General features: G+C 42.4%; 1 protein-coding gene across 12 annotated transcripts in view; it reads left to right on the forward strand.

Moving 5' to 3' along the window:
* BCAS3 (BCAS3 microtubule associated cell migration factor) overlaps window positions 1-24,689 on the forward strand; it is a 300,833-nt gene that overhangs the window by 64,437 nt on the left and 211,707 nt on the right. For all 12 annotated transcript variants that reach the window (XR_005954169.1, XM_041425421.1, XM_041425419.1 and 9 more), the window contains 2 exons: window positions 7,832-7,965; window positions 15,312-15,576. Coding sequence is in view for 11 of the 12 variants with exons in the window: in XM_041425421.1 (XP_041281355.1) it covers window positions 7,832-7,965; window positions 15,312-15,576 (399 nt within the window). In the remaining variant the exon portion in view is untranslated. The remainder of the gene's footprint in view (window positions 1-7,831; window positions 7,966-15,311; window positions 15,577-24,689) is intronic.

Raw genomic sequence — 24,689 nt, forward strand, 5'->3', positions numbered from 1 at the left:
TGTCCTTGGCTGCTTGCTCTGAAACCCCACTTTGACTCCTAATTCCAGGCAGTGACCAGCACACAGTGCCTGCAGTGCTGTGCTGGGGAGGCAAACAAGGAGCACTGCCCTGATTCACTGAGAATTTTACTTTCTGGGGCTGATAAACCCCTTAATCCCATTGTGTCTCAGCACAGGGACTGCACAGGTGCTCAGGCCTGAATTTTGGGAGGATCCCTTTATAGGTTTTTATTGTGTTAAAAATGAGCAGAATCCTCTCTTCACTTGTGCAAATCAGAGTTGTAAATGCCTTTATGAACTGTGATAATGAAAACCAACTTGTGTGTAAATGATCCACATCTCTCCATACTACAGGAATTGTTATTTGTCCTTTTGAGGGTAATTTTAAAGTCCACTGGGCTGCAGCTTTATTTCAGTTGTCTTCACCACATTTAAAAGCAAAGTATAGATGTTTTATTTGTGCTAAAGCTGAGTTGCTAAATACATTGTTGTCTACACTTGGGCAAGTTCTCCACAGACAGAGGACAGTCTGTTCTTTTAGCCCTTGAAGTTTCTTCCTGCTGCCCCTGCAGAGGGGAGGAAGGGCCAGATCCTCTGGGCTCCCCAAGGAAGGTGTGTTTTGGGCACAAGGCCTCGAGGATGCAATGTGGGAATAAGTGGAACATGAAAACCTGTAGAGATGTTTTCACAATTTATAGGTGAGACAAAGTGTAGTAAAATCAGCCCTAAATTTTAGATATGATCAATAATTCTGGAGTCCTGGTGTTCAAGTGTTGAGTTTGGTGTTGGAGGACACCAGGACATTTTCATGTGGACACTGCTGCTCTTCCTTTGGAATTCCACTTTCCATGGGAGCCTCGAGTGATGCAGACCAATAATGAATCATTTTGGAAGCTGGGCTGAGCTTCTGAGCCCACCAGAGCAGGGGGTTGTGCTGGGATCCCAGTTCCTGTGGGAATTCCTGCTGTGGTCAAGCTGGACTTGGCCTCCTGGGCTCCAGGTGGGATTTCCAGCAGCATCCATACAAATATCTCCATTTTCTGTGTCTGGTTTGGGAGGCAAGTTATATAAATTTTCATGTATAAATTTTCATGTCTGTTCAAAGGTTGTTTAAATCATTCACTCCTGTTTTTGGAAGGTTTGTGCCTCGTTTCCCTGTCAGGCTGCACTGCCAAGAACTATATGTACAACAAACCCTGTGGGCAGCCAGGAAAGATGAGAATTATCCCCTTGGATTTTTTTAGGGCTTCTGCTTCGGCTTCCAATTTGTTAAGGCAAGTGAGTAGCCTTAGAGCCTCTGAAAAGGACATTTGTTACCTAAGCTTCCTGGTGGTCTTCTCCTGGGACAGCTTTTCCCAATAAAAGCTTTTTTCTACACTCAAATGCAGCATAGAGGGGATTTCCAGCTGCAGGACTCGATCCTGGCTTCTCACCCTTCTAGAGGGGAGCAAAAGACACAATATTTTTCAATAAAAACCCTTAAAAAACTGAAATTACAGTGATTAAAATACTTCTGTAGCTATAGCTAAATCCACACTCAGTCTGGGAGTAGGACCAGCTTTTAAATCGATAGGATGGGGCAGGTACCTTCCAATTTTAGTGTCAAAGAGGAAAGTTTACAAATAAGATTCTCAATTAGTAAACGGGTAAAAAATGGTGCTGTTTATAAATATCTGGGTTTCTTTTTTTTCTTTTAGATGTGGTAAATAAATGATCTGCTTTTCAGAAGTGTTGCTCCTGCCAGCTTGGCAGCTGAGAGCTGTGAAGTGCAAGACATTGAAAATTTAAAATAATTACGCTTCCTTGGCTACAAAAGAGATTTTCCACCCATTAATAACAAGAAAATTAATGTTGGGCCAGCAGTAAAACAGATTAAACTGTGTCCCCTTTGGGATGCCTGACTGCACCTTTAACAGACCTGAAATTGCTCTGATTATTTTAATGTTCTGTATTGAAACGTGACGGTGGCCTTGAGTTAATAGTTAAAGAGGGTGAAATTGGAACATCTCTGCACAAGTTTTTTCCCATTGATCAGAGAAAGTGGGCAGGAAAACACTTCTGTAGAGTAAATCAAGCTGTTATTACTTAATGACAGAATAATTCTTCAGTTTTTCTCTTAATTTTCTTCTGGTTTTCAACTTGAATTATTGCCTTGGAAGACAAATACATGGAAATCAAGGCAGCTTGATGAGTTGCAGTTATAAATGTTGTGTCCCTGTGTCCCATGTCACCAGAAGGAGGAATCCTTGATGATTGATTGCTTGATCAAGAATTGCATTTTGGGTTGGTTGTGAAGGAAGAGCTGTAGCCATGGATTATTTTAGGAGTTGCAAGAGTCATAGTGAGTTATTTATTCACAAAATAATACTTCATTTGGCTTCTCTTTCTTTTGACTTCTTGGGATTTTAAAAATATTTACATTAAATCTTTACGTGCTTGCGTTTATTTTGCGGTGAATTTTGCTAAAATCAGAATTTCATTATTTAGTTAAGGTTTCTTGAGACCCAGTTTTGTAACTTGCAGCACATGGTCCACTTGGGAGTAGCCAGGGCTTGAGCAGCTCTGATGTTTGGCTGTATTTTCACTTGCCTGGGAGAGGGGTTGAGTGGGTATAAATAAAGCTGCTGTTCCTGTTCCAGATGCCTCAGAAAGCCATGGGCCATATAAACTTTGTCACTTGAATGCAATTGCTGAGCCCAGGGAGCTCAGTGGAACAGGAATCCTGTCCCAGTGAGCCTGTGGAAGGTGGCAGTGCAAGGAGAAATCCACATGGACTGAACCAGGAGTGGCTCTAAGTCACTGTGGTTCCCCTGAGTGCTCTGAGCCTGTAATTTGGGAACCTCCAAAGCTCAGTACCAGCCTTCTGTGGGATCCAAGTTCACATTTCCAATCTGAAGTGTGAGAGGTTCATATTTTTAATCACTTTTTGGACAGGCAGTGAGTTGGTGCAGTGGCTGGACTGGTCTCTCCGTGGCTGGGCACGGAAATCTGAGGGTTGCATTCCTAAATCCAGTCCATCCATGGATCCACATTTCCTCCACACAGACGTGTGCCTGGTTCCCAGCACTTGTGCCCTTGGTGTTTTGAAAAGAAATCCAACACAGCTTGAAGGTGTCGAGTCCTTCAGTGAGTGCTGGCACAGTGACTCAGTTTGGGGAGGTGGAAAACCCTCTGAAAACTGTAGGGAAGCTCCTGGTGAAGCTCCAAGCCATGCAGACCTCCTTTATATGCACGCAATCAACAGCTCTGCAATTAGGGAGGTGTTATAAATAGGATGTGGTGGGGCTGCCCAGCTCTCTAATTTGCCCTGGGGCTGCCAGGAGCTCAGAACTCGGTGTCCCATCAGCAGCTCCAGTCCCAGCTCAGGCCAAGCCTGATCAGGCAGAGGGGAGGAAGCTCTCAGATAAACACGGCGCAGCCTCAGCTCCCCATCGCTCCCGGCTTCCGCTTCCAGGCCCTATAATTAGAAGTCCTTCTTTTCCTTGTATTCCCAGTTGACGCAAATGCTTTTTGTGGCTTGGCACCTCATTTAGGGCGTGGGCTTAGTTTATGGCCAGGCCAGAGTCTGGTTTAGTCTTCTGATACTGCATAAATAGCTCTTAACCCACAGTCTACATCTGTACTAGTTTTTCCTTTTATGCATATATTCCTCGTGTTTTTATTTCTGTCCTGAAAGAAGCTGATTGTTTCCCCAAACAGAATGCAGGAAAAGTAGGAAGCTGTAAATTAGGGCAGGTAAAACAAAGCTTTGCTAATTTTTTTTCCCCATCCAGGATATCTGTTCCTTTGAAACTGGATTTTAGTCATCTCTGCGGATTTAAAACAACCACACAGTAAAACAGTCATTAATTTAATCTGGCTGCACCCTCGTACTGTGGATAAGCAAATTCAGAATTTTTGCAATGAGATGTATACTAAATGAAGTCTGGTTTACACATAAATTTCCACTGGGTCCTGTGTATGCAAGACTTCCAATGGATTTCAGCTGTTATCTGTTAAACAGGGATTAATGCCAGTTGGAAAAATAAGCAGGAAATCCTCAAGAATTATTCACTTTTCATCTCTGATTATTCATCCATAAAGTCCCTCATAAGAGAAAACATTCAGACTGAATTTAGCACGGCTTTAACCTGTATTTCCGTCTAAACAACTTTTTGGGAAAATTGTCCCAAGGCCTCTTAAGAAGCTTGAGTTGAAGTTTCCTGCACTTGAAAGTGAAAGTGAGGTAGGACCAGGATTCTGGTTCTTGTTTTTCCGCTGGGATTAGGAATTCCTGCTGGGATGCTGCAGGGAGAAAGAGAGAGAAACAAAATGGCTGAGCTGTGATAATGGAAAACTGGGATTCTTCAGTGTGAAGTAATGAGAGCTGGAAAATCCCACCACAAACCCCAGTCCAGTGTTCTGAAACATGGGTGATTTATTGTTTGAATAACAGGGGCGAGGAAAAGATTTCAGAATGCTGTTTTATAAATACACGTTCTTTCCCATCTGTGGTGTTGTGCTTGGGACCTCCGTGTTGATACAAGTCCTGCCAGATTATATTTGTACTTCAAATGCAGATGTGGGTGTGAAAGGGCCTCCTTTAACTTACTGAAAAAGAGTCTCTAATACAAGTGAAGGACCAGTTTTCCCTGGGCTTTCATCTAATAAATGCATTTATTCCAAATGGGACAGGCAGCAGGAGTTCAGATTAGACACAAATTGCCAAATCAGATACCACTCATCTTTCTATTTTTAAGTCAATTCCTTTCCAGCCACAAATGTATTGTCTTTCACCTCTGCACTCCTTCAAGTTAGCAAAAACAGAGAAAAGAAACCCCAAACCAAACCCAGAAAACCCAAAGGCAAAGCACACACGGAACCAAGAGCTGGGAGCATCATCTGGAAGTGCTCAGAGCTGCAGGTAGACGGGTGAATGTCACGGCTGCGGCTGTCGGGATCCAGGGTGGCACCAAAGGAACAAACAGGGACCACCATGGGTTCTGGGGGCTCGTGTGCCACAGGTTTTGGCACAAAGTGAGCCCTGCTCTGCCTGAAGAGAGCATTGTAGGGCTGGGGAGAAGCCTGTGAGGAGCAAGGGGGGATGATCCCCTCCCTGTGCTGCCCGCAGACACCTGCGGCTCTCGCCAGCACTGGAAACCAGATCCCTCTGAGCCGAACACCCATGGATTGCATGGACAACAAGGATGGTGATCCTGTGTTTTCACTGGCTTGGGATCATTGCACAGCGTTTTGTCTCCAGTTCCAGACAGATTTTTGGAAGATTTAGGGGTTTTTTACCGTCTTGAGTGCACTGTGCTGTGTGCTGGGGTGCATAGGAAGAACGCTCTGCTGGGATCTCTGGGTGCGCTCAGCCCTGGGTCTGTGTTTATAAAAGACTTCTCAAGCCTTGGGGGAGGCAAAAACATCTGTTTGCAGAGCTTGTCTGCTCAGTATTGAGAAAAGTCTTATGGATCCATCTCCTCCAGCTTCTCCTTCTCCAAAGGTCCTTTCCATCGGGAATAAGAGAGAGCACAAAAGGACCCAAAGCACCTCCACGTCTATATAAAGCTGTCTAATGCATGAGGAGAGACAAACATGGGAATGGAGAAGATAAGTTCTTACTGGGTTGAATTAGATCTTTTGGAATATCCTCGCTCCAGTAACAGCAGCAGCCTCATTCCAACACACAAACCCCTCTTTGCTTCCAGCTTTCTCTGCTGGAAATGCTATATATTATTGAGGACCGCACACTTCACTAGAAGGGAAGTGTAGTTTGTGATGTTGCAGAACAGAATTAATGCAAATTGTGTGCATAATCCCACACGAAAGGCTTGGCTGCCTTGCACCGGAGCAACTTGAGCTGTATTTCCTATCAACACAGTCACTACAAATCAAGGAAATTGCCAGTTAAGCCAACATTAACATCCAGACCAACCTCAGCTCACATGCCTTACCGCCCAAACATAATACCCCAGTGCTCTCCCGGATTTCTCAGCTCCATAACAAACTCCCTTTCATTTCTAACACTCGGGGCCGGAGGAACAGCCGGGAACAGTAAAAGTGTGTCTGCTGGAGGGAATCTTGCTGAGCTCAGACGTGAGATGGTGCGTTTGTGCGAGCTGCAGGAAATGCCTGGGTGCAGCGTGGGTGGCCGGGCCCTGCCAGCCTCAGTGGTCAAGCTGAGGGGAAGCTTGGAGGCAGTTTTGTCTCCGAGAGCAATTTGGATTTTGTACCTTGCTGCTGGTGGGCCTCAGCGCCTTGGAACTTCGTGTTTGCCTTCACAGGATCCTTCTTTCAGAGGTTTTGGATGTGCCCTGTCGGTGCCACACAGGCTCTGAGGGTGTACCCTGGGTTTCAGGATGTTGGACCCACATGGCCAAGCCTTTGGCTTCTTTGGCCAAAGAAATTTTTCTTTCTGGCCTAAAGGACTAGGAAGAAAAGACAGAAATTTTTCTGTCTGGGCCTAAAGGACCCAATCTCTTGGATTCCAGGATTGCCACGGAGGGAGAACACTCAGATACCAAGCTGGTGATGAAATGGTGTCCCATAGCAAAGCTAATCACACTTAATTTTTACTCTGCTGCTTGGCACACTTTTTTCAGTTTAATATTAACATTTTCCAAGTGTTGTAAGGTAGGAAATCAGTGGTAACATGTGAGAGGTTTCAAATGTGTGCTGTTGGTATCTGGGACAGTAAAGGGAAAAGCAATTTTTGGTATCACCTGTAAATAAATGAAGGCAATGGACACTCATTTATGGCAGAAATAAGATAACAATTTATCCTCTGAATAAGTGTCATGGGGACTAAGTTTTCTTCCTGCAGGATAAAAGATTTCAGTTGTGCTTTATGTGGAGAAATGTTGCAACAGACGTGAGTGGAATTCCTGTTTTTTCTTTAATAGATGGGAATCTTGAAAATTATTTAGAATGTCACTATTAAACTGCTAAAATCACTTTACACTTGATGTTAACTAAATGTCAGAGGGTTACTTTGGGTGATAACCTATTAAATTTCATTAATAACAGAAAAAAACCTGTAGTTTGTTACTGTAATCCTAAGCTCTGCCATGATGCTGTATTTTCCTTGTATGTGCAAAAATACTTTTTTTTTTTTGTATAAACTTGTATAAATTTATGGCAAATTGACTTCAAGTATCTTTGTAAATGTTTAAAACTGGGTTGTGGGCTTAGACACTGTGGGATAAAAAAGTAAATAGCAAATGTAAGTTACTGTGGTTCTGCTGATCTAATTGAATCATTTCAGTACCTCCACCAGTGACCTGTTTTCAATGAACCTGGTACCTCATTTAGTGTTTAATTTGAAAGCTCTCAACTCTGCTTTTCACCAACAAATTAGAGAGATTCTTTCATTTATAGGGAAGATGCTTCTTCAGGATTGTTTTGTTATGGGCTGTTTTGGCTGGATTTTGATAATCTCTTCTTCCAAAAATTGTTATTGTGGAGACATCAATCTTTTTTAGACTGGCTCTTGCCCAGGGAAGAGCATTTTGGGGTTTTGCTATAACATCCATCACTTCAATGCTTCATATTGGCCACACAGTTCCCAGATTTACTTGGAATATTCAGATTTTTCAGATGTTTTTTATAGATTTGTGTTGTAATACTATCTTAATATATTAAGTCATGGTACTGTGATTATGATTTCAGTTGAAGTCCTGATTCATTTTTATGAGGTGAATCCCTTTCATTTCAATAATTTTCTGTGTATTCTTCTGTTTCCAAACCCCAAATGTAAGCCACACTCAGTGTTTTTTAGACAGACACTTTAAGCCTCTTCTTTTGCAACGATTAATCTTTTGTGTTTCTATTTTTTTCTTTTTTCCCCCAGGGATGTTGCTGGTCACCACTGACACATTAGGCCATGATTTCCATGTTTTCCAAATCCTGACACATCCTTGGTCATCGTCACAAAGTGCCGTCCATCACTTGTACACACTTCACAGGGGAGAGACCGAAGCCAAAGTAAGTGAAACTCTTTGCTGAAGAATAATCCCCAGACACCTTATACATTCTGTGTATGTTGGCACTTTAATGTTTGTTTCAGCACACAAAGAGCCTTTCTTGTGCTCCAGCCACAGAAGGGATAAGAGCAGAGCGTTTAACCTGGACAATAATAAATTCTTGCCCTTTGCAATGAGGTGCTGTCAGATTTATTCAGATCTGGCACTGCCTCCAAAGAGCCCCGATTATTGGCTGTGTTTGCACTTAACCTTTTCTCATGTAACATGTTCAACATTTGTCTCGTGCCCGTGAAGGAACTGTCAGCGTTTGCCTGGCTCTGGTGGTAAAAGCCACAGACAGACAATTAAAGAGTTGAAAGGAAGAGTTAATCAAAAGGCTGTGATTAACTTTTCTTAGCACAGTGGGGGAACCTGCAGAGACTCCCCAGTTTAACTTCCCTGTTGAAAAATCCCCCTCTCAGAGATGCAGGGCTGAGTTAGGATATTATCCAAGGGTGGGGAAGTCTGGAATTGTATTTTAAGCAATGCTCAGTGAAGTGATTTGCTGTGAGGTGGGGAACAGGGATCTGCTCTCACTGGCAGGGCTGTGGCAGCAGCGAGTTCTGCTTGAGTCCTTCACAGCAGAGCCTCACCTTTGGAGCACTGAGGAGCTGCTGAGGAACCTGCTTTAAATACAGGAATAAATAAAAATGTCACCACAGGGTAAGAAATGAGTGTTGCACTTGCTGATGCAATTACACACGGGCAGCACAGGCTTGTGGCAGCCTGGCAGATGTAAAGCACTGTGACAGGGACAGCCTGGGGCTCTGGGATTATCACCCTGGCACTGGGAGCTCGCCTGCTTCTGGTACCTGATCACAGTTCCTTCAAACCTTTTCTTTCCCTGGGAGTTGAGCAGTTTCTTTCAAGTTTCTCACCATACCTTTGTAACAAGTGGAATGTGAAAGACTTATTGAATGTAGCAGTGGTTGATCAATTTTTGGTCTGGATGAATTTGCATTTCTGGTAGTTTAAATACTCTAAAGCTTTCCTGCTACCATTCTAGAAAAGTGGAATTGCTGTTACAGGCAATGGTTTGCTATAAGAAGGAATAACCAGTCTGGAAAGTGAGAGGAAATTAGGAAAAACTGTTCATTTGGGATAATATATATAGTACTAACAAGTAATTTTTATAAATATTACAAAGAGCAGTGAGATCTGTGTGTATATACATACTCTGCCATCTGCTTGGGCACGTTCTATAATGTGTTTAATGTTTTAGAGTTATTTTTGTTCTCCCTTCATACAAAGACTCAATATTGAAACCCAAAGCACAGGACTTCAGTCATGAGGAACAAAGATGTTCTTCTGGTTTTTACAGCTGATAAATTTGTTTTCAAGGCACACATTGGAAACCAAACAGAACATGTTTTAGAGAAGGAACCCTTATTGATACATGTTTTTTTGGGATATAGTATTAGCATCTCTGTGAAAGCATTGCATTAAAATTCTCAGAATCAACATAGTAAAATTTTTTCCTAGTTTGCCACACAGTTTTCATTTGGGATGTGAACAGTATAGCTTTTGGAGTGGCATAAAATGGAGAAAATTCTAACCAGTCTGAGGTGTGTTGGTGGATTTCACAGCTCCCTGGATAATTAAACAATACTGCATTGGTACCTGAGATTCTCAACACACATAGTTTGAAATATTTCTATAATTTGAGGGATTGGTTTACTTTTTTCTTTTGGAATAACAGCACTTCTAGCTGTTCAATAAGAGGGGAGTTTGCTGGTGCTGCTCTTTTGTTTTGTGAATTTCATGTATGAGGAGCATTAGAGAATTTTGGAGACTGTTCAATGTAAAACTCTCAGTGCAGCCCACACTGGGAGCCTCTGTGCCTCCTGTCTGGTTAGAACAGTATTTATACATTTGCTACCAGACCTTTTTCCTTTTTTCTTTTTTTTTTTCCCCTGTTTTAAAACTAACTGTGAATCAAGGCCAATGGTCTTAAAGGTCACCTTCTGTACTGGAGCTATAAAAAGTTCTAATTTGTGTTGATGGACATGAGTGATTATCAGTGTCAGGATTTGTTTAGCTAGTACCCATTATAAATTGTTTAACCATCATCATTATGGCCATGTTATATGTGGGATTTTAATGTCCCTGCTGAAATCAGCTCTGCTTTTCTATGTGAGATTTTGGCTGACAGAGCTTCACCCCACTTTTCCCAAAATCTCCTTTTTGTGACTCAGATGAAGATGGGGTGGGATGGAAGGTGGACCTCTGCCTCAGAAGGGAACTGTGAAGACAATGACCATGGCAGAATGTGAAGTGCTCAGATAATTCACTGAGTCCCAAGGTCACAGTGTTCAAAGTCACTGTTCTGCAAACACAGACAGAAGTCCCTGTTTGGTTGTACCAGACTGAGATATTTTAGCCTTTGAGTGCCACTTGTGCTCTAGTTTTTGTATTTTCTTCCCTTAAGAGGACAAAAAGCAGCACAGAGTAACACCAGGAAGGTCCATTGCAAGGGCTGGTTGTATTTTACTGAGTCAGAGAGAGCTGAACCTCTCAGAGGACCTGTGCTTGCACAGTTCAGCTGTAAAGAGGAGAAATGTGCACGTGTATGTCCTGCACATTTTGGTTAAGGATACATTTTCTTGTCCTCCAACTCTTGCATTGTGAGGCAACACTTACTTCACTCATATTTTTACCCAAGAGCATTCTAGAAGGTTTTTAATGAAGGCATAGCATGTTCTGAACTGAGGAAGCTCATTTACTTGCAGATGAAAGTTAGCCTGTCACCTGATGATCCTTTCTCTTTGATCTGAAATTGTAAACAGCAAAAACAAAATCCCTGAAAACAGCATTATCTCAGCCTAGGACAAATAAACGGAACGATAGCATCAGCTGGCTGCTGGCCAGCTCCTCTGTAATCCTTTACTCTGTCAGACTTTTGTTATTCCCACTCCCAAACTGCAGCTAGGACTGACTTCAGTGGGAGAAGGTAAACAGGGAATGATAAAAACATTCCAGCCTGGCTGCACACTGATGTGATGCTTTTCCAGGGAATGCAGAGATGTTTCAGTGATGTGATTCCACAGACACTGCTCAAGGTTGTGTCACACCCTGTGCCCAGGTAGTGAAACATTGGAACAACTTCCAGATATTGGATGTGAATCTCCATGGCCACGAGGAATTCCTTCCTGTCTGTGACATGCTCATAGTTGGATATTGAAATAGACTCTGTAAGCTAGGAAGACTTTCTTATTTCTAGGAAAGAAGCTGGGAATGGGCTTGAAATAATCCAAGATTGGTTTGGGGAAGTTGGTCAGTGTCGGATGAGAGCTGACAAGAAGAAGCTGCTGCAGTCAGAAGTGGCTTGGCTGCCCTGGGGAGATGGAGCCCTGAGCAGTGGCATTTACCAGTTACTGGTACAGAGCTCAGCTCTGCTTAAAGGCCCCACGTGAATCTCTCACTGTGCCCACATTCTGCCCTTGCTTTTACACAACTGAAATCAGTGTTGAGGACATGGGGAGACACAGTTGGGTCTGTGTGGGTCTGATAAATCATATTGTGTAGACCATGATTTTATTATTTTTTCATTTATGTTTGTTGCTACATCATTTCCTTAATTTTCTCAGCCAAAAAAATTCACATACAGACCAGTTTTCTAATTTATTTTGACCCTTACCTCCTCGGGACTGCTGCTCTTTCTCATTGCTTAATGATACTGGTTTTTTCTTTCTGCCATCTCCCTGCACAGCATAATTCAATACTTGAGTCCTGTGCTTCAAATCAGGGTGTTTTTTCTCTGTGACACAGCACAGTGATCATGAACAGGTCACGTTCCTGTTGCAGCACTGCTGGTCCCACTCTCCACGTTTAATTAAATGCAGTAAAATGCACAAGAATATACAGATTGCACCTGGTATAACTCCACACGACTGACAGAGGGGTGCTAGGAAGGAAAAAAAGAGTGCTAGGAAGATCAAAATGTGGTTTATTTCTGATCATTATTACTCAAATCCAGGGTTCAGCATTGTGAGGTTGGCTTTCTGTTATGTGAATCACCTGGACACAGTCCTGTGCCAGGTGCTCTGGGCTGACCTTGTTCTGTGGCCCCTTCCAACACAACCCATCCTGTGATCTGTAATATCAGAAATTATTTTTTGAGCTGTACAGTATTGAAAGCTGATCCTCAGTGGAGCTGTTGACATGTGCCATGTCCTTGGAGGAGTCTCTGTATTAAATTACCTGACTGTGTCATTCAGGGCAGGCTCTGAGTGGTAGCTACATTCTGGAGGATTTTACGTCATAATGTTCAAAGCACCGGGAAATAGAGAAGTGGAAGTTATAAAGAAGCATAGAAGACTAATAGGAGGGAAACAGGAGAAGACAGGAAGCACACTGACCTTTTGGAGGAAGTCCAGAGGAGGCCACCAAAATGTTTGTAGGGCTGGAGCCCCTCTCATATAAGGAAAGGCTAAGAGAATTGGGATTGTTCAGCCTGGAAAAGAGGAGGCTTTGGAGTGGTGCATTTGTGGCCTTCCAGTACATGAAGGGAGCCTGCAAGAAAGCTGGAGAGTCTGGGACTGAAAAGAATTTGAAAACATCTTAGGGGTTCCCAAATTAAACAAAATCTCAGGTCTGTAACTCCCTTTACTGGTCCAGACAGAAGAGGATAGATAAAATTTTAAAATACAGACGTGAGTGTTAAATGTGACATTGACCTTGAGCTATAGAATAAACTTTTCATCGTGAGAGATTTGGTGTACTTTGTACTTTATTAACATATATCTGTAAACACTATGGGGTCTTGATTGATCTTTGGTATCTAAACATTACATCATAATTAACAACAAATCCAGAAATATATTATAAATACATGAAATAATAGTACATTAACCTAAAGAACAGCAATAAACTGCAACGCTTAGCATAAACTTGAAAACCACTAATGGGCCACTGTGCAGTTTGTTTATACTCTGAGCAGTCAAGAACTCAGCATAATGTACAGGAACGTGGTGGGGAACAGCACGGCCCAGGGCATAATTTATAGGGCTTTATTCATGGACACAGCTGATTTTTGAAGCTGTTTCTGAGACTGCCACGATGAGCATTGTCCTTTCAGCTTGGTCCATGCCATCTTCCAGTTCTTCTGGGGAGTCACGGGCTCCTTCGCGTTGTACAGATGGGTTTGTGCTGGTTTGCTGTGAGCGTGTTCAATTCATGCCCTTGGAATTGGAAATATTCTCTGAATCACCTCCTTGGAGTGCCTGTGGTTCTGCTGCTCCTCCTGTATCTGTGAAAGACAAACGAGGCCGTGTTGGAGACCAGTGAGCAGTAGGTGAATCACATGGAGCAGCAGCTTCCAAAATACTCTGTGCCACTGCTGAGCAGGGTTTCATAGCTCTGCTCCTGTAAATCTTAATTCATTGCACACTCTTCTGTCAATGCTTTTACCATGTTATTCCTGAGCATTAGAACCCTTCTGCCTTTGTGGTTTCAGCCGTGTTTTAGGCAGCCATGGCCACTGCAGCCAGTGTTTGTGAGTGCGTTTTTAAAGAGAGCATTTGGGATTATGGAGTTCCACACTTTCTTCCTGTAGATCAGGAATACTTTTTTTTTCTATGTAATGTTTACACTGAGAAAAAAAAACCAAAAAAACATCCTGTAGTGATTGTTTCCCAGTTTCTTGGCTGGGGTTGTCATTTGCCATGGCTGTTGTGTGTAGTTTTTGAAAGAACACAACCCCCAGGGTGCCAACTGGAAACTGAGTACTAAAGTAGAAACACACAGTTTTGTTGCATGCTACAGTGAGATGGAATTTTTTCTCTGTCATCTCATGGTTCTGTTGTAACTGAGAGTGGCAGTTTCTACACAGTTCATATGTTTGGTTTTGACCAGGAGAATTTGCCACTTTAACAGCAAGTACTGAAATTCTCTCGGTGCCATCGTTTTCCCTGACTCCACAGCCTTTGGGTTTTTTTTTTTTTTTTGGAGCCCTTATTAATCCCTGTGGGGTCTCTAATCCCTTCTAAGCAATCTGTTAAGGTGAAACACTTTGTAAGCAAACTCGGAGCTCCGAGTGCTGCACTGTAGGTGTTTCAGAGCTGAATCCTGGAAGTGCCAAAGCTGTCAGGTTTGGGAGCTCGCTGAGCTGCCTCCTTGGCAGCTCGTTTGGGGATGTCACCAGCCCTGAAAGGAGCAGGTGTGTAGCGCTGGTTTTAGTTGATCTCGGGAATGTTGGTGAGGCATTTTGTGTAGTGGCAGTCTGTCAATCAAATATCTTGTCACAAGTCACCAGACTTAAATCCTTTTTTTATCTCCGAGGCTTCAGGCTCTGTTGGAAACTTGCACTTCGATGAATACTTTGCTGCTTTTGTCTGGAATAGCTGGAGTGCATTTCTGGAATATTTGTCAAGATTTTATCAGTGTTTATTCCAATTTGAGTACCTAGTGCATTGTAAAACTGGCTTCAGTGAAATCTTAAAGAATTTTATTTTGTTTATGCTGTTTAATAATATAATGAAAACTAATCCTTCGTCTGTATGTTTGTTTGCTGTGGTAAATCCCACTTGTGCCCATGGTTCCTTTTAGTCAGCTTTTACCTTTAAAAACATTTTTGGAAGAATTGTTTCAGGACTTTTTTTCTCTATGATAAATCATTTTAACTTCAACTACTTGTTTTCTTGAGTTGTCTGCCAGGACGGGCTTGGAAACAAACTTTAATCTCTCTTTTAAAGCATTCCTTCAGGAACAAGAATTCGCTTTCCATCAAAGCGTTGTGTAAAGAACACTTGAAAGAGAATTAAATCCTTCTGGACTTCGTATCTGAGATCTATGCAAGGAGTAACTGTAGTGGAAAATGTTTAACTATATTGTTATATTTGCTTCAAAACTGACCATTTTAAGCTAAAATAAGACTTGTGCCAGTATTTTTCAAAATCAGGCCCAGTGGTGAGATCTCTCTCATTTCTTGTCATCCCTCCCTTTTCCCGTTTTTGGGCAATCTCTGAAGATTAAACAAGCAAATACAAAACATGTAATTGAAACAATTTCCCAGCTCTTTTTAGAACAAAATTCTGTTTGAAAACTACATCAAGATCTTGTGGCTTTCTGCAGCCCTTTGCAGCATGGTCTGTTGTCATAATCTCAGAATATTTTGAAAAGTTTGGAACTGTGAATTACAGTGTATATGCTGAATACTAAATTCATTGATAAATGCACCAAAATTCAATTTATTACCTAAATGTGAGGGCTTTTTTTCCCATTTCCAGTTCAGATTTGTGTTTGAGACACGACCCCTGTGTTGGAGGTGTGCACGTTGGTGGCTTCATTCCCCTGTCACCTCTTTTCCAGGTACAGGATATCTCCTTCAGCCACGACTGCCGCTGGGTGGTGGTCAGCACACTCCGAGGCACTTCCCATGTTTTCCCCATCAATCCCTACGGAGGCCAGCCCTGTGTCAGGACTCACATGTCCCCACGGGTGGTCAATCGCATGAGCCGCTTCCAGAAGAGCGCGGGGCTGGAGGAGATCGAGCAGGAGCTGACGTCGAAGCAGGGCGGACGCTGCAGCCCCGTGCCCGGCCTGTCCAGCAGCCCCTCTGGCTCACCTCTCCATGGTAAATCCACTCTCTTCCTTTCTTTCCATCATGAGGAGAACATGAATTTCATAAAATGTTGTAGGTATTGTGCAAAAGTATATTATGTATGCAGATACTGCAGGAATAAGCCAAGGTGGAAGCATTTTGGAAAGATCTAGTTTTGCAGCTTGCTTTAAGTAAATGATGCTGTCAGAGGTGTGTTAATAATTTCTACTCAAAACTGAAAGGTTGAGGGTCTTTAGGTTTCAAGTTTTGTTTCCATGTAGCATACAGTCAGTAAACTGGTCTGTATTCAAAGAATTTTCTTGCCTAAAATTCTCATTGCTCATTTGCCTTGATGATCACAAATCACATCTGGATATCTACAGTAAATACTGCTCGAGGAGAAATGTGGGAACAAGGCAGTGGGAAGCTGATGGCACAGATTTGTGTCTGCTTTTTGTGTGTGTGTGTGGGAACAACGTGACAAATAATGTGTAAAGGTAAAACAATCTGTAAAAATTGATCTGTCCATGCTGTTCCTGTGGTGGATGTGCCTTGGAGAAACTCGAAGGATGTGAAGGGGAGCTTCAAAAAATGTTCAAAAATTATCAATGTCACAGCTTTTCCAGTCTTGTCTTTTCTTTCAGCCTTCCTCTTTCATGAGGTCTGTGCTAGAAGCTGTTTTGTTTGCATTCAGGATTTGCTGCATCCTTATGCCTCCTTTCTGTTGAGAGTAAGTCACAAGTTCCATGGAAGTGAAAGTTTGAATAGCAGTTTGTTTGGGGTAGGCACCCTTTTCCAGTCTGAGAGTATTAAAAATGGCCAGGAACAGTCCCTCTTCCCTAATTATGAGCAGGATTAGGAGCTCTTGTGAAAGCCCAACTATGTGCTGGGCTTTCTGCTATAGAGAGAACCTTTGTGGGATTTCTGAATCAAAGGAACTGTTTTATGACTTGATGGTTATTGAGGGAACCAGACTTGTCTCAGAACAGCCCTCTCTATTTTTGCCTTTCTTTGGACTTCTCTGAACAAAGGTTTGTGCGTGGCTGTTCTGGAGCTATCCTCTTCTGCCTGGAGCCACTGGAAGGCACCCAAAACGTGCTCTGAACTTTCTTCCTCTTTGGAGACAGTTGTGTATCTACTATTTGTCTTTCTCTCATCTCTGTACAGCAGCTCAGCCTGAAACAGGCTGGGGAGTGCTCCAAAGGTTTGCTATGGCACATCCAACTGCTTGTAACTGTGAACATCATGGAGAGAAGAGGAAGGAACTGTCAATTTGTGTGGCTATCACCCAGCCAATTCTATTTTCTGTCAAGGGAAATTGCAGTAAGTTGTTGCCTTTACAATCCTCTGAGGTACATTTGAAGTTTTGAATAGATTTGACACTTTTTAAAAAGAAGAATCAGCAGTTTCAGGATGCTCAGTGGTGGAGGTAGGAGACAGGCGTGCATGGACGAGTCACAGAGAAAGGCAGCAGCTTTTAGGGGAGTGTCTCAAGAGTTCTGGGCCTTCAGTTTGCAGATGTCTGTCTTGAAAGATAATAAATCAGATTTCTTTCAAGATCTCTGTGCAGCCATCACTGCTTGAAAATTAGCTCTGTTTAAACAAACAGCTCCACTGGAAGTCTGCACATGGGTGCTGAGAATTAAGGCAGGAAGGTGACTTTGATTTCTGGAGGACTTCACACAGATTGTGCTCATCACTTCCGCAGTGCAGAAGTTGGACACGTGCTGTGATTGTGTGTTGGTTGCAAAACTTCATATGAACGTTTTCCATGAGAAATTTGTGGGGATTTGTAGAGGAGTTAGCACAGATGCCTTAAAAAAATTAGGAAAAAAAATAGTTGAGTTTGAAAGAGTCCATTTGGTAAAGAACTGTAATATTTTCAGTAATTTTATTGCTGCTTTTTCATTTCAGTAACCTTTCAGTTCCCCTGGCTGAAGGCAGGCAGGATATTGAACCCTATTCTAAGCTTTTTATAAAAAGCCATTTATCATCAACTTGTAAAAGACTCCTGAAGTTCGGAGCAACTTTCAGCAGAGGGATTGTGTGTGTGTGTGTGTGTGTGGCAGCAGGATTAGTCAGAGACCGATGATTATTTTAATTTGTGAGCTAAGATGTGTTTACTCAGATTGTAACAGCTCCTTACCATATTATAATGTTAAATTATTGTTGTTTGGAGGAGTCGAGGCAGTCTGGTGACAGAAGTGTAAACGAGTACTCGAAACAGAAAAGAGCAGTTCTGGGTTTAATTCTTTGCTTTACTTCTAACTTGCTCTGCAACCCTTGAATTTTATTCAGCTGATTTTGTCTGTCAGCTCTCTGCTGTGTGACAACAGTAAAAATCTGTGTTCCCCGCGTGTGGAATGACTTTAATTTTGCAGCTTTCTTCAAGAAGAATAACTGTTATGTTCCTTAATCACCCCTCTAAGTGCAGATGATTATGATGGAAATAAAGCTAGAGACCGTGTCCTGGAGAGAACCATTGCTCTGGGACAAGGTGTTGATTAAGTGACTGATTCAGAGGAGATTGTGGCAAACTGGAGGATTTTTCTGTGTGGAGTCACGTCATCACGATTTTCCTCTTACATCTTTTCCAGTTGTCAGTAAACCCTACATGAAAAAACTGCTTTTAATCTTTCTGCTGGTATTCCTTAGGCCAAAAGACTGCACTGGTTTATCTTCCCTTTTGCTTAGCAATTGTAACTTATTGATAGAAACTTGTGATTAGCTTTTGTTCTTGTAAATATTTTCAGAGCTCGGGCTCTGTCGTATTTTTCTCACTTGTTTTTTTCCTCCTAGTCTCAAAATGAAACTGTTTGCTGTGTATATAGTAGCAAGACAATCTATTTACATTGTGTTGGAGCACCCTAGGACTGTTTACCCACACAATGTCAGCCTTTGCTGGGGGTAGGGATGATTTCATTTCCAAATGAATCATTGTTTGGCTTTGTTCTTTCCAGCAGAATGAAGTAAACTGTTAAATAGAGGATGATAAAGAGATATTTCCTTTGCACCTTTTATAGCTGACAGAGATTTTGTTTGGGCTGTTCTGTCTCTTAATGCAGCGAGGTTGTATTTTTGTCATTCCCTTGGATTGCCAGAGTGTGTTGTCAGGAATATCTGAGTTATGTCGGGATCCTTTTATGGGCTTTTACTATTATAAGACTATTACTACATCGGTTAGTTGTTGGGGTGAACATTAGGGTAAAATATGGCCTTATGTGACCATTTCACTTGTATAAAATTGGGTTTATGGTCCTTACCTGTCTGACAGGTACGCTGTGAGGATTAAAGGGTGAATTAAAGCAGAGCAATGTCCTTGGTGTTGCAAACTTCTCCGTGTTCTCTTCAGGACACATGTGAATAGCAAGGAACATTTAGCTGTAAAAATGCAATGCTTTACTTGGACGGTTGAAAACTGCACATAGCTCCAATTATTTTAATCCTGCAAATTAAAATTTACAGAATGTTATTAATTCTTGCATGGTCAGTAAGTGAAATAAAGTCTGTGTAGCTCTGCTCACTCGGTTTTCTCTGTTGTTGGCTGCAGGAATTTCCAGCACCAGAACAAATAATAATCCAGTAAGTTAACATTGGATCTACAGCTACACATCCACACCTACTAAAAATATTCCATAATAATATGATACTCTCTGAATTTGCCTTGCATTTCATTGGGGATTGAAGTATTTATTTATTTGCCAAAAAACTGTTCATAGTACGCCGTGGTTCTGTTTCAGATTTAATACCGATGCTGAGAGGGAGTATATAAATTTAGAATTATTTAAAAATCATGTTGTTCTTGATACAGTGCATTCAGGCTTGTAATTTTCTCTTTATAAATATTTTAGTATGGCACGTTTTTCATTGCAAAATCTTTTCTAAGTTTAAAAACCAAATGGTTTTCTCTTGCTTTTCCTTCATTTGTCACAATCGCAACGTGATTAAAATCCAAGCGTAAAACTGGAAGTTTGATAAACATGCAGCCTGAGATGCTTTACATATTTTCACGTTACTTTTCACTATTTCCCAGAGTGAAACTCCTTTTACTAGAAGAATTCTTATGGGAAAGCAGAGTTGAAAGGACTGACATCATCAGCCCTTCCTGAAAAACAGATTGGTTTCCTTTAAGTAACACTCACTTAAGAAACCACCTATTTAGAGAGAGGCAGACAAAAATAGTTTCAAAGAAAATTAACTGTATAATAACTTAAAGCACTGGAGGGCAGTTCCTTCACGAAACGCTGTGAACACGAGCTGACAACGGTTCTCGGAAAAACTCTCTATTAAGTTTAATTTTTCTCTTTGTAGCGTCTCACAGTAGAAACAGTTTGCGCGGAAACAAGAGCGAGCTGCAGCATCGGCCCGCATTGTTTTATCGTGCTTTTAACATTCCTATTTGTGTCACTGTCGCGTTTCTCCACAGCGTCACACTCGTCTCTTTTTAAATTTAAGCATAATTTCAAATAATTTCAAATGATTCCTTTTGCGGCTCCGTTTCTTAGCGCAGATTTCGCCCCGGCCGCGCCGGCTCCCTCAGAGCTCCCGTCTCACCCGCCGCGGCCTGCAGGGGGCGCCCTCTCCCCGGCCATGGCGCCTCAGGCGGGGCCGGCCCTGAGGGGGGGACCTGGCGTGGTAGCGCCGTAACACGGATAAATGGTGGCGATGAGGATAAACCCCTCTCTTTTTCACTACACAGGCACTGAGCTGCTTGCATGGGCATCGTAAATATTTATTTATTTATTTACAAATATAAACCGTCCATATTCTCTGTGCTGGCCGAAGCATTGAGCGATTCTCTTCACAACTTCACTTGAAGTTTCTCTTCACGGTTTTAAGGCAGTTGAGAAAAAACCCCCAAAATTAATTTACCTGGTAGTGACTTTTAGAGACCATTCTGTGATTCTGTGATGATTCTTTCTTTCTTAATCAGTCCCGGTGGTGGCGATGGAAGGTCCCAGGTGTAGGGCTGGGAGAAGAGGTGGGAAGAGCTGGAATCACCAGTTTGGGAAGTGGCCAGCAGCTTACTGGGTTTAAGGAAGCTGTGTTTTTGCTGCCTTTCTCCCCACCCCCCCCCTCTTTTTTTTTTTGCCTTTTGTTTGTTTGTTTTGTTTGTTTGTTTGTTTTTGTATTTGATAGAGAATCAGTGGAGTGAAAGAAGCGGGTGGTGTATTTTGGATAGTTTCTGAAGTGGAAGGAAAAGATCCATTCCCTTCAGATAAGTAGGGAAGTAGACTGATAAATTCTGTCACAAGGGAAGTTCGTGTCTGTACATCAAGTGTTTCTGAAGCAGGTTTTTGTAAACAGCGTAGATCGAAGACTGGGGCATGTTTGAGTTGATATTTGAAAGAGAAGTTTCAGATATTCCAGATAGATTGAAAATTGAAGGGGACGGACATCAGAAGGGAATTGCAGCTCTGGAAATAGGGAGTGTAAAAATCTATGACTGAGTGATTTAGCACAGCAAATGCTGTAGCAGCGGTCAGAGCAAACAGTTTTGGAGAGGTTGTGGGTAGACAGACAGAGGGGAAATAATCGGCAGCACACAGGAGACCGTGATGGCAGAGATGGATCACGAGGTGAAGGGAGAGGGGAAGGCAGAGAGGAGTGGGATTACCACAGATGTGAGCGTCCCACTGAAGTTTTCCTGTCAGGATGGATGATTTCAGTCTTGGTAACATCAAATGGAAGGAAATTTTGAGAGGGTCAAGTGCTGATGTGTCAGAGTCAGGTACTGCGGGAGTCCACAAAGTGGTAACTGGAATTTTAAGTGTTTATCTGAAAACGACTTACTGAATGACAGTTTGTAATTCTATGGTTATTTCAATTGTTCCTTTGATTACTCCCTGTTAGTTTACAGTAAACCGGTGTTTTTCCATCCACAAATCTCCCCAGCTAACCAGGTACATAAAAGACAGGCTAGTGCATTTCCTTTTTGTACACTGCAGGTAGTAATGACATCCTGAAGTTGATGCAGTGTTTTGATCGGGTTGTCAATTGGAAATTGATAAATAATGATATTAATGATCCATGCGAAGGAACATGCTCAAATTTACATTTTCTCAGTGCCTCAGTTCAGACAGTTAGGCACACTTGTGTGCAGCTGAAATGGGTGTGATCAGCGTAAAAACCATCGCTAGGATCGAGATTTGGAGTAACAGCGCAGCTGAAAGGAGTTGGTCACTGAAGGAGTGACGCAGGAAAGATTCTCTGCATGGTTCATGGCCAAAGCACAAAGGGGAAAGGCTGGAATTAGGTCAGGAGAAGAGTGGACTAGCACAGAGGAGACACTGCAGTCCAGACATTTGTTGGTAGGTCAAGGAATGTAAGTGGTTCAAGGGAGCTGCCATCAGTGAAATGACAGAAAGTAGCTTTGCTCACCTGATACAAGCCTGTAATATGTTGGATCAGAAGGTGAGAAAGTAGAATCTAGAGTTTTTCAAGAGACTGTGTCAGCTGAAGGAGGAGGTTTAAGTATGGAGGGTGTTGCATGACAAGGGAGGTTTGGCATGAGGGAAGGTGAAAGCATGTGAAGCTCTGTGTAAGTAACCAGCGAGGGGAAGGAATGGGGCAAGAGCTGGTGGGAACAATCATTTTATCTGATGGACATGCTGAGTTGAAGCCCAAACACCTTCTGCTTCCCCTGGCAGTGGGTATTCTGGGAATCCAGGGCTGCTCCCTGGTGTCTGCAGCCTGAATCAGACTCTCTGTCTATATGATTGGTGATGGATTATGCAGTAAATGGGTGTTGCCCTTGCTGCCCTCTTTTTTTTTTTTTTTTTTTTTTCCCCCAGTTTATTATTCTTAAGTAAGGCATTTAATCAACTGTGCATCTTTGGTAGCCTGAAAAATGTAAACACTTTATGGAAAGAAACGTAAGCCTTAAGATTAGAAGTAAAATATACTTCTATCTTTTAAAAGGTTTATCTTTACCCTTAAATATGCTGATTGAGCTTATTCTTTTTCACTTAGCCCTTGTGGGCTGTTAAAATCAGTTGCTTTTTCCCATCTCAAGGAAATGCATCTTTGACACTTCTCATGACCTGAGTCACGATGCTGTCACGGAGCCAGAAAACATCCTCAACGGTCATGGGTAAAAGAGCAGAGCTGCCAAGGGTGTGTGGTGGGTGCAAGAGGGACAGATTGCTTCAGTTCCTATCCTATGGGTGTTTCAGACAAGCCATTTATTATAATTACCCATGGATATTATTATCAAGTTCTCAAATGCAGTGGTTCTCAAGGCACTTTTTTTTTTTTCCACATAACTTGGGATAAATCTCGTGTATTCAACCGGGATTGAATTCAGATGCTAAAATATTTGTTCTTATGGTTGCAACCGGAGGGAAAATAAGGCAGAGATGGAAAAGTGAGGATTAAAAACTCACAGATGTATTAACATGTAGTTTATCATCAAAATAAAATCAAAAAACCCTTTGGGTAAGGGGCTGGCATTAAGCTTTCCCTATCTCCTCATCGAACACATTTGCACACAGAGATGTCCTTCAGAAATTCCCAGGCCAGTTCATTCTGCAGTTTCTGTGAGCAGCGGATGAGTTTTTCTGACTCTGCTGTCTCAGTACAAAAAACATTAAGTTCATAAAGATAATTTTATTCTGTATCATTTGGAAGAGAAGTCTGAGACACCAAAATTTTCCAAAGTTTACAATGCTGAAGCATCTCGAAGTCGTTCTGAAAGAAGGCTTTGAATTGAAATCTGTGCTGATCTGAATTATGATGGATGGACACAACGAGGGGCAGCAATAGTGCATTCTTGTTTTCTCAAGCGCTTCATCATTCACCAGCAGACAGTGTTAGCAGAATTCCCATGTGCAAGAAATCGGAGCAACAGAGCCTCTCCCCAGCGCCCGGAGGCTGCCTGCACGATAACCTCATTAGTGCAGTGTTAGTCTGAGCTCAGAGTCCTGTCCTCTCAAGAGTTTGCAAACTCCAGTGCAGAGCTGTGGTAGCCACAGCCTCTGGCCCAGAGCTGGCTTACAGCCACATGCTGAGGAGGATGCCACTGCTCCTTGTTTGCAGCATACTGTGCAGCTATACCTGTAGTAGTTGTAAGAAACTAACCTTGCACTCTCCCCATCTGTGGAGAGCTGAAGGTGCAAGATCTGTTTCAAAGAGGATGGAATTGGCCCTGGCCTTTGCTGGAGAGGACCCAGCAGAGGGTGGCCAGATTGGCTGTTCTGGCTGGTAACACCATCTGGGACAGCCCAGCTGAAGCGTTGCTGCCGCTGCCTGCTCAAAGCCTGGAGCCAGCAGCTGGCAAACCAGTTTGGTTGGGTTTACTTCGAGTTTTGCCCATACATGGACTTGAGCCTTGCATAAACAGTATTTTTAGTTAAATAAGTCCCAAAAGATGATTATTGTGCCAGACTTGTGTGTGTGGTGGTGGAGGGGTTGTTCTCTAAGGAAATCTGTCTTTGTCCAGGTAGAGGCACAGGCAGCAAAGGGGTCATGGGAGTTCCTTCTCTGCTGAGCAAAGGAGGAGATTATTGGGTATCAGTGAGTGGGACACTTCATAACTGAGGGACAAAGTTCCTGAAACTGAAGATAGTAGAAAAACTCCAGAGGGAGGAAGGGACTGTTATGAGGCCATGTTCAGATTTTGAGTGGATGTTGCTGAAGTTCAAGGAGCTCGGGTGAGAGGGCAGGGGACTCTGTCCCAGCAGTGACCGAGACACTTGGACTGGTGCTTGTGCGTCTCTGCTGAGCACCCTGACTTAGGAGCTGTCACCATCACATGCCTTGCCTGGATGCAAGCAGAGAGCAAGCTCTTCTTTCTTAGGGTGACCGTGAGATTTAGTGCAGCTGTGTTTCCAAAGGTTCCATATCAAACGGATTTAAATGTTACAAAAACAACCGGCTGCGTTATTTTCTCCCATCCATTCCAATGGAAGCAAGTTAGTGATAGGTTTAGCTCTGAGTAGCTACATGATATGTGTACAGGAGCTAAGACATAATATTCCTCCTTTAATGGGTCTAATTGTACTGGAAATATTGAGGGTTAGGGTGTGAAATGAGTTTAAATTTGATAGGACACAATTCAAGGAAATGGCAATGTAACTTTAATTGAGAGGCGATCGTTAACTAAAATAATTCATTTCCTGACTTTTTCTAGGAAAATGTCTAGCATT

Source organism: Onychostruthus taczanowskii, unplaced genomic scaffold (genome assembly GCF_017590055.1).
Source record: "Onychostruthus taczanowskii isolate IOZ18803 unplaced genomic scaffold, ASM1759005v1 scaffold89, whole genome shotgun sequence".
Lineage (NCBI taxonomy): Eukaryota > Metazoa > Chordata > Aves > Passeriformes > Passeridae > Onychostruthus > Onychostruthus taczanowskii.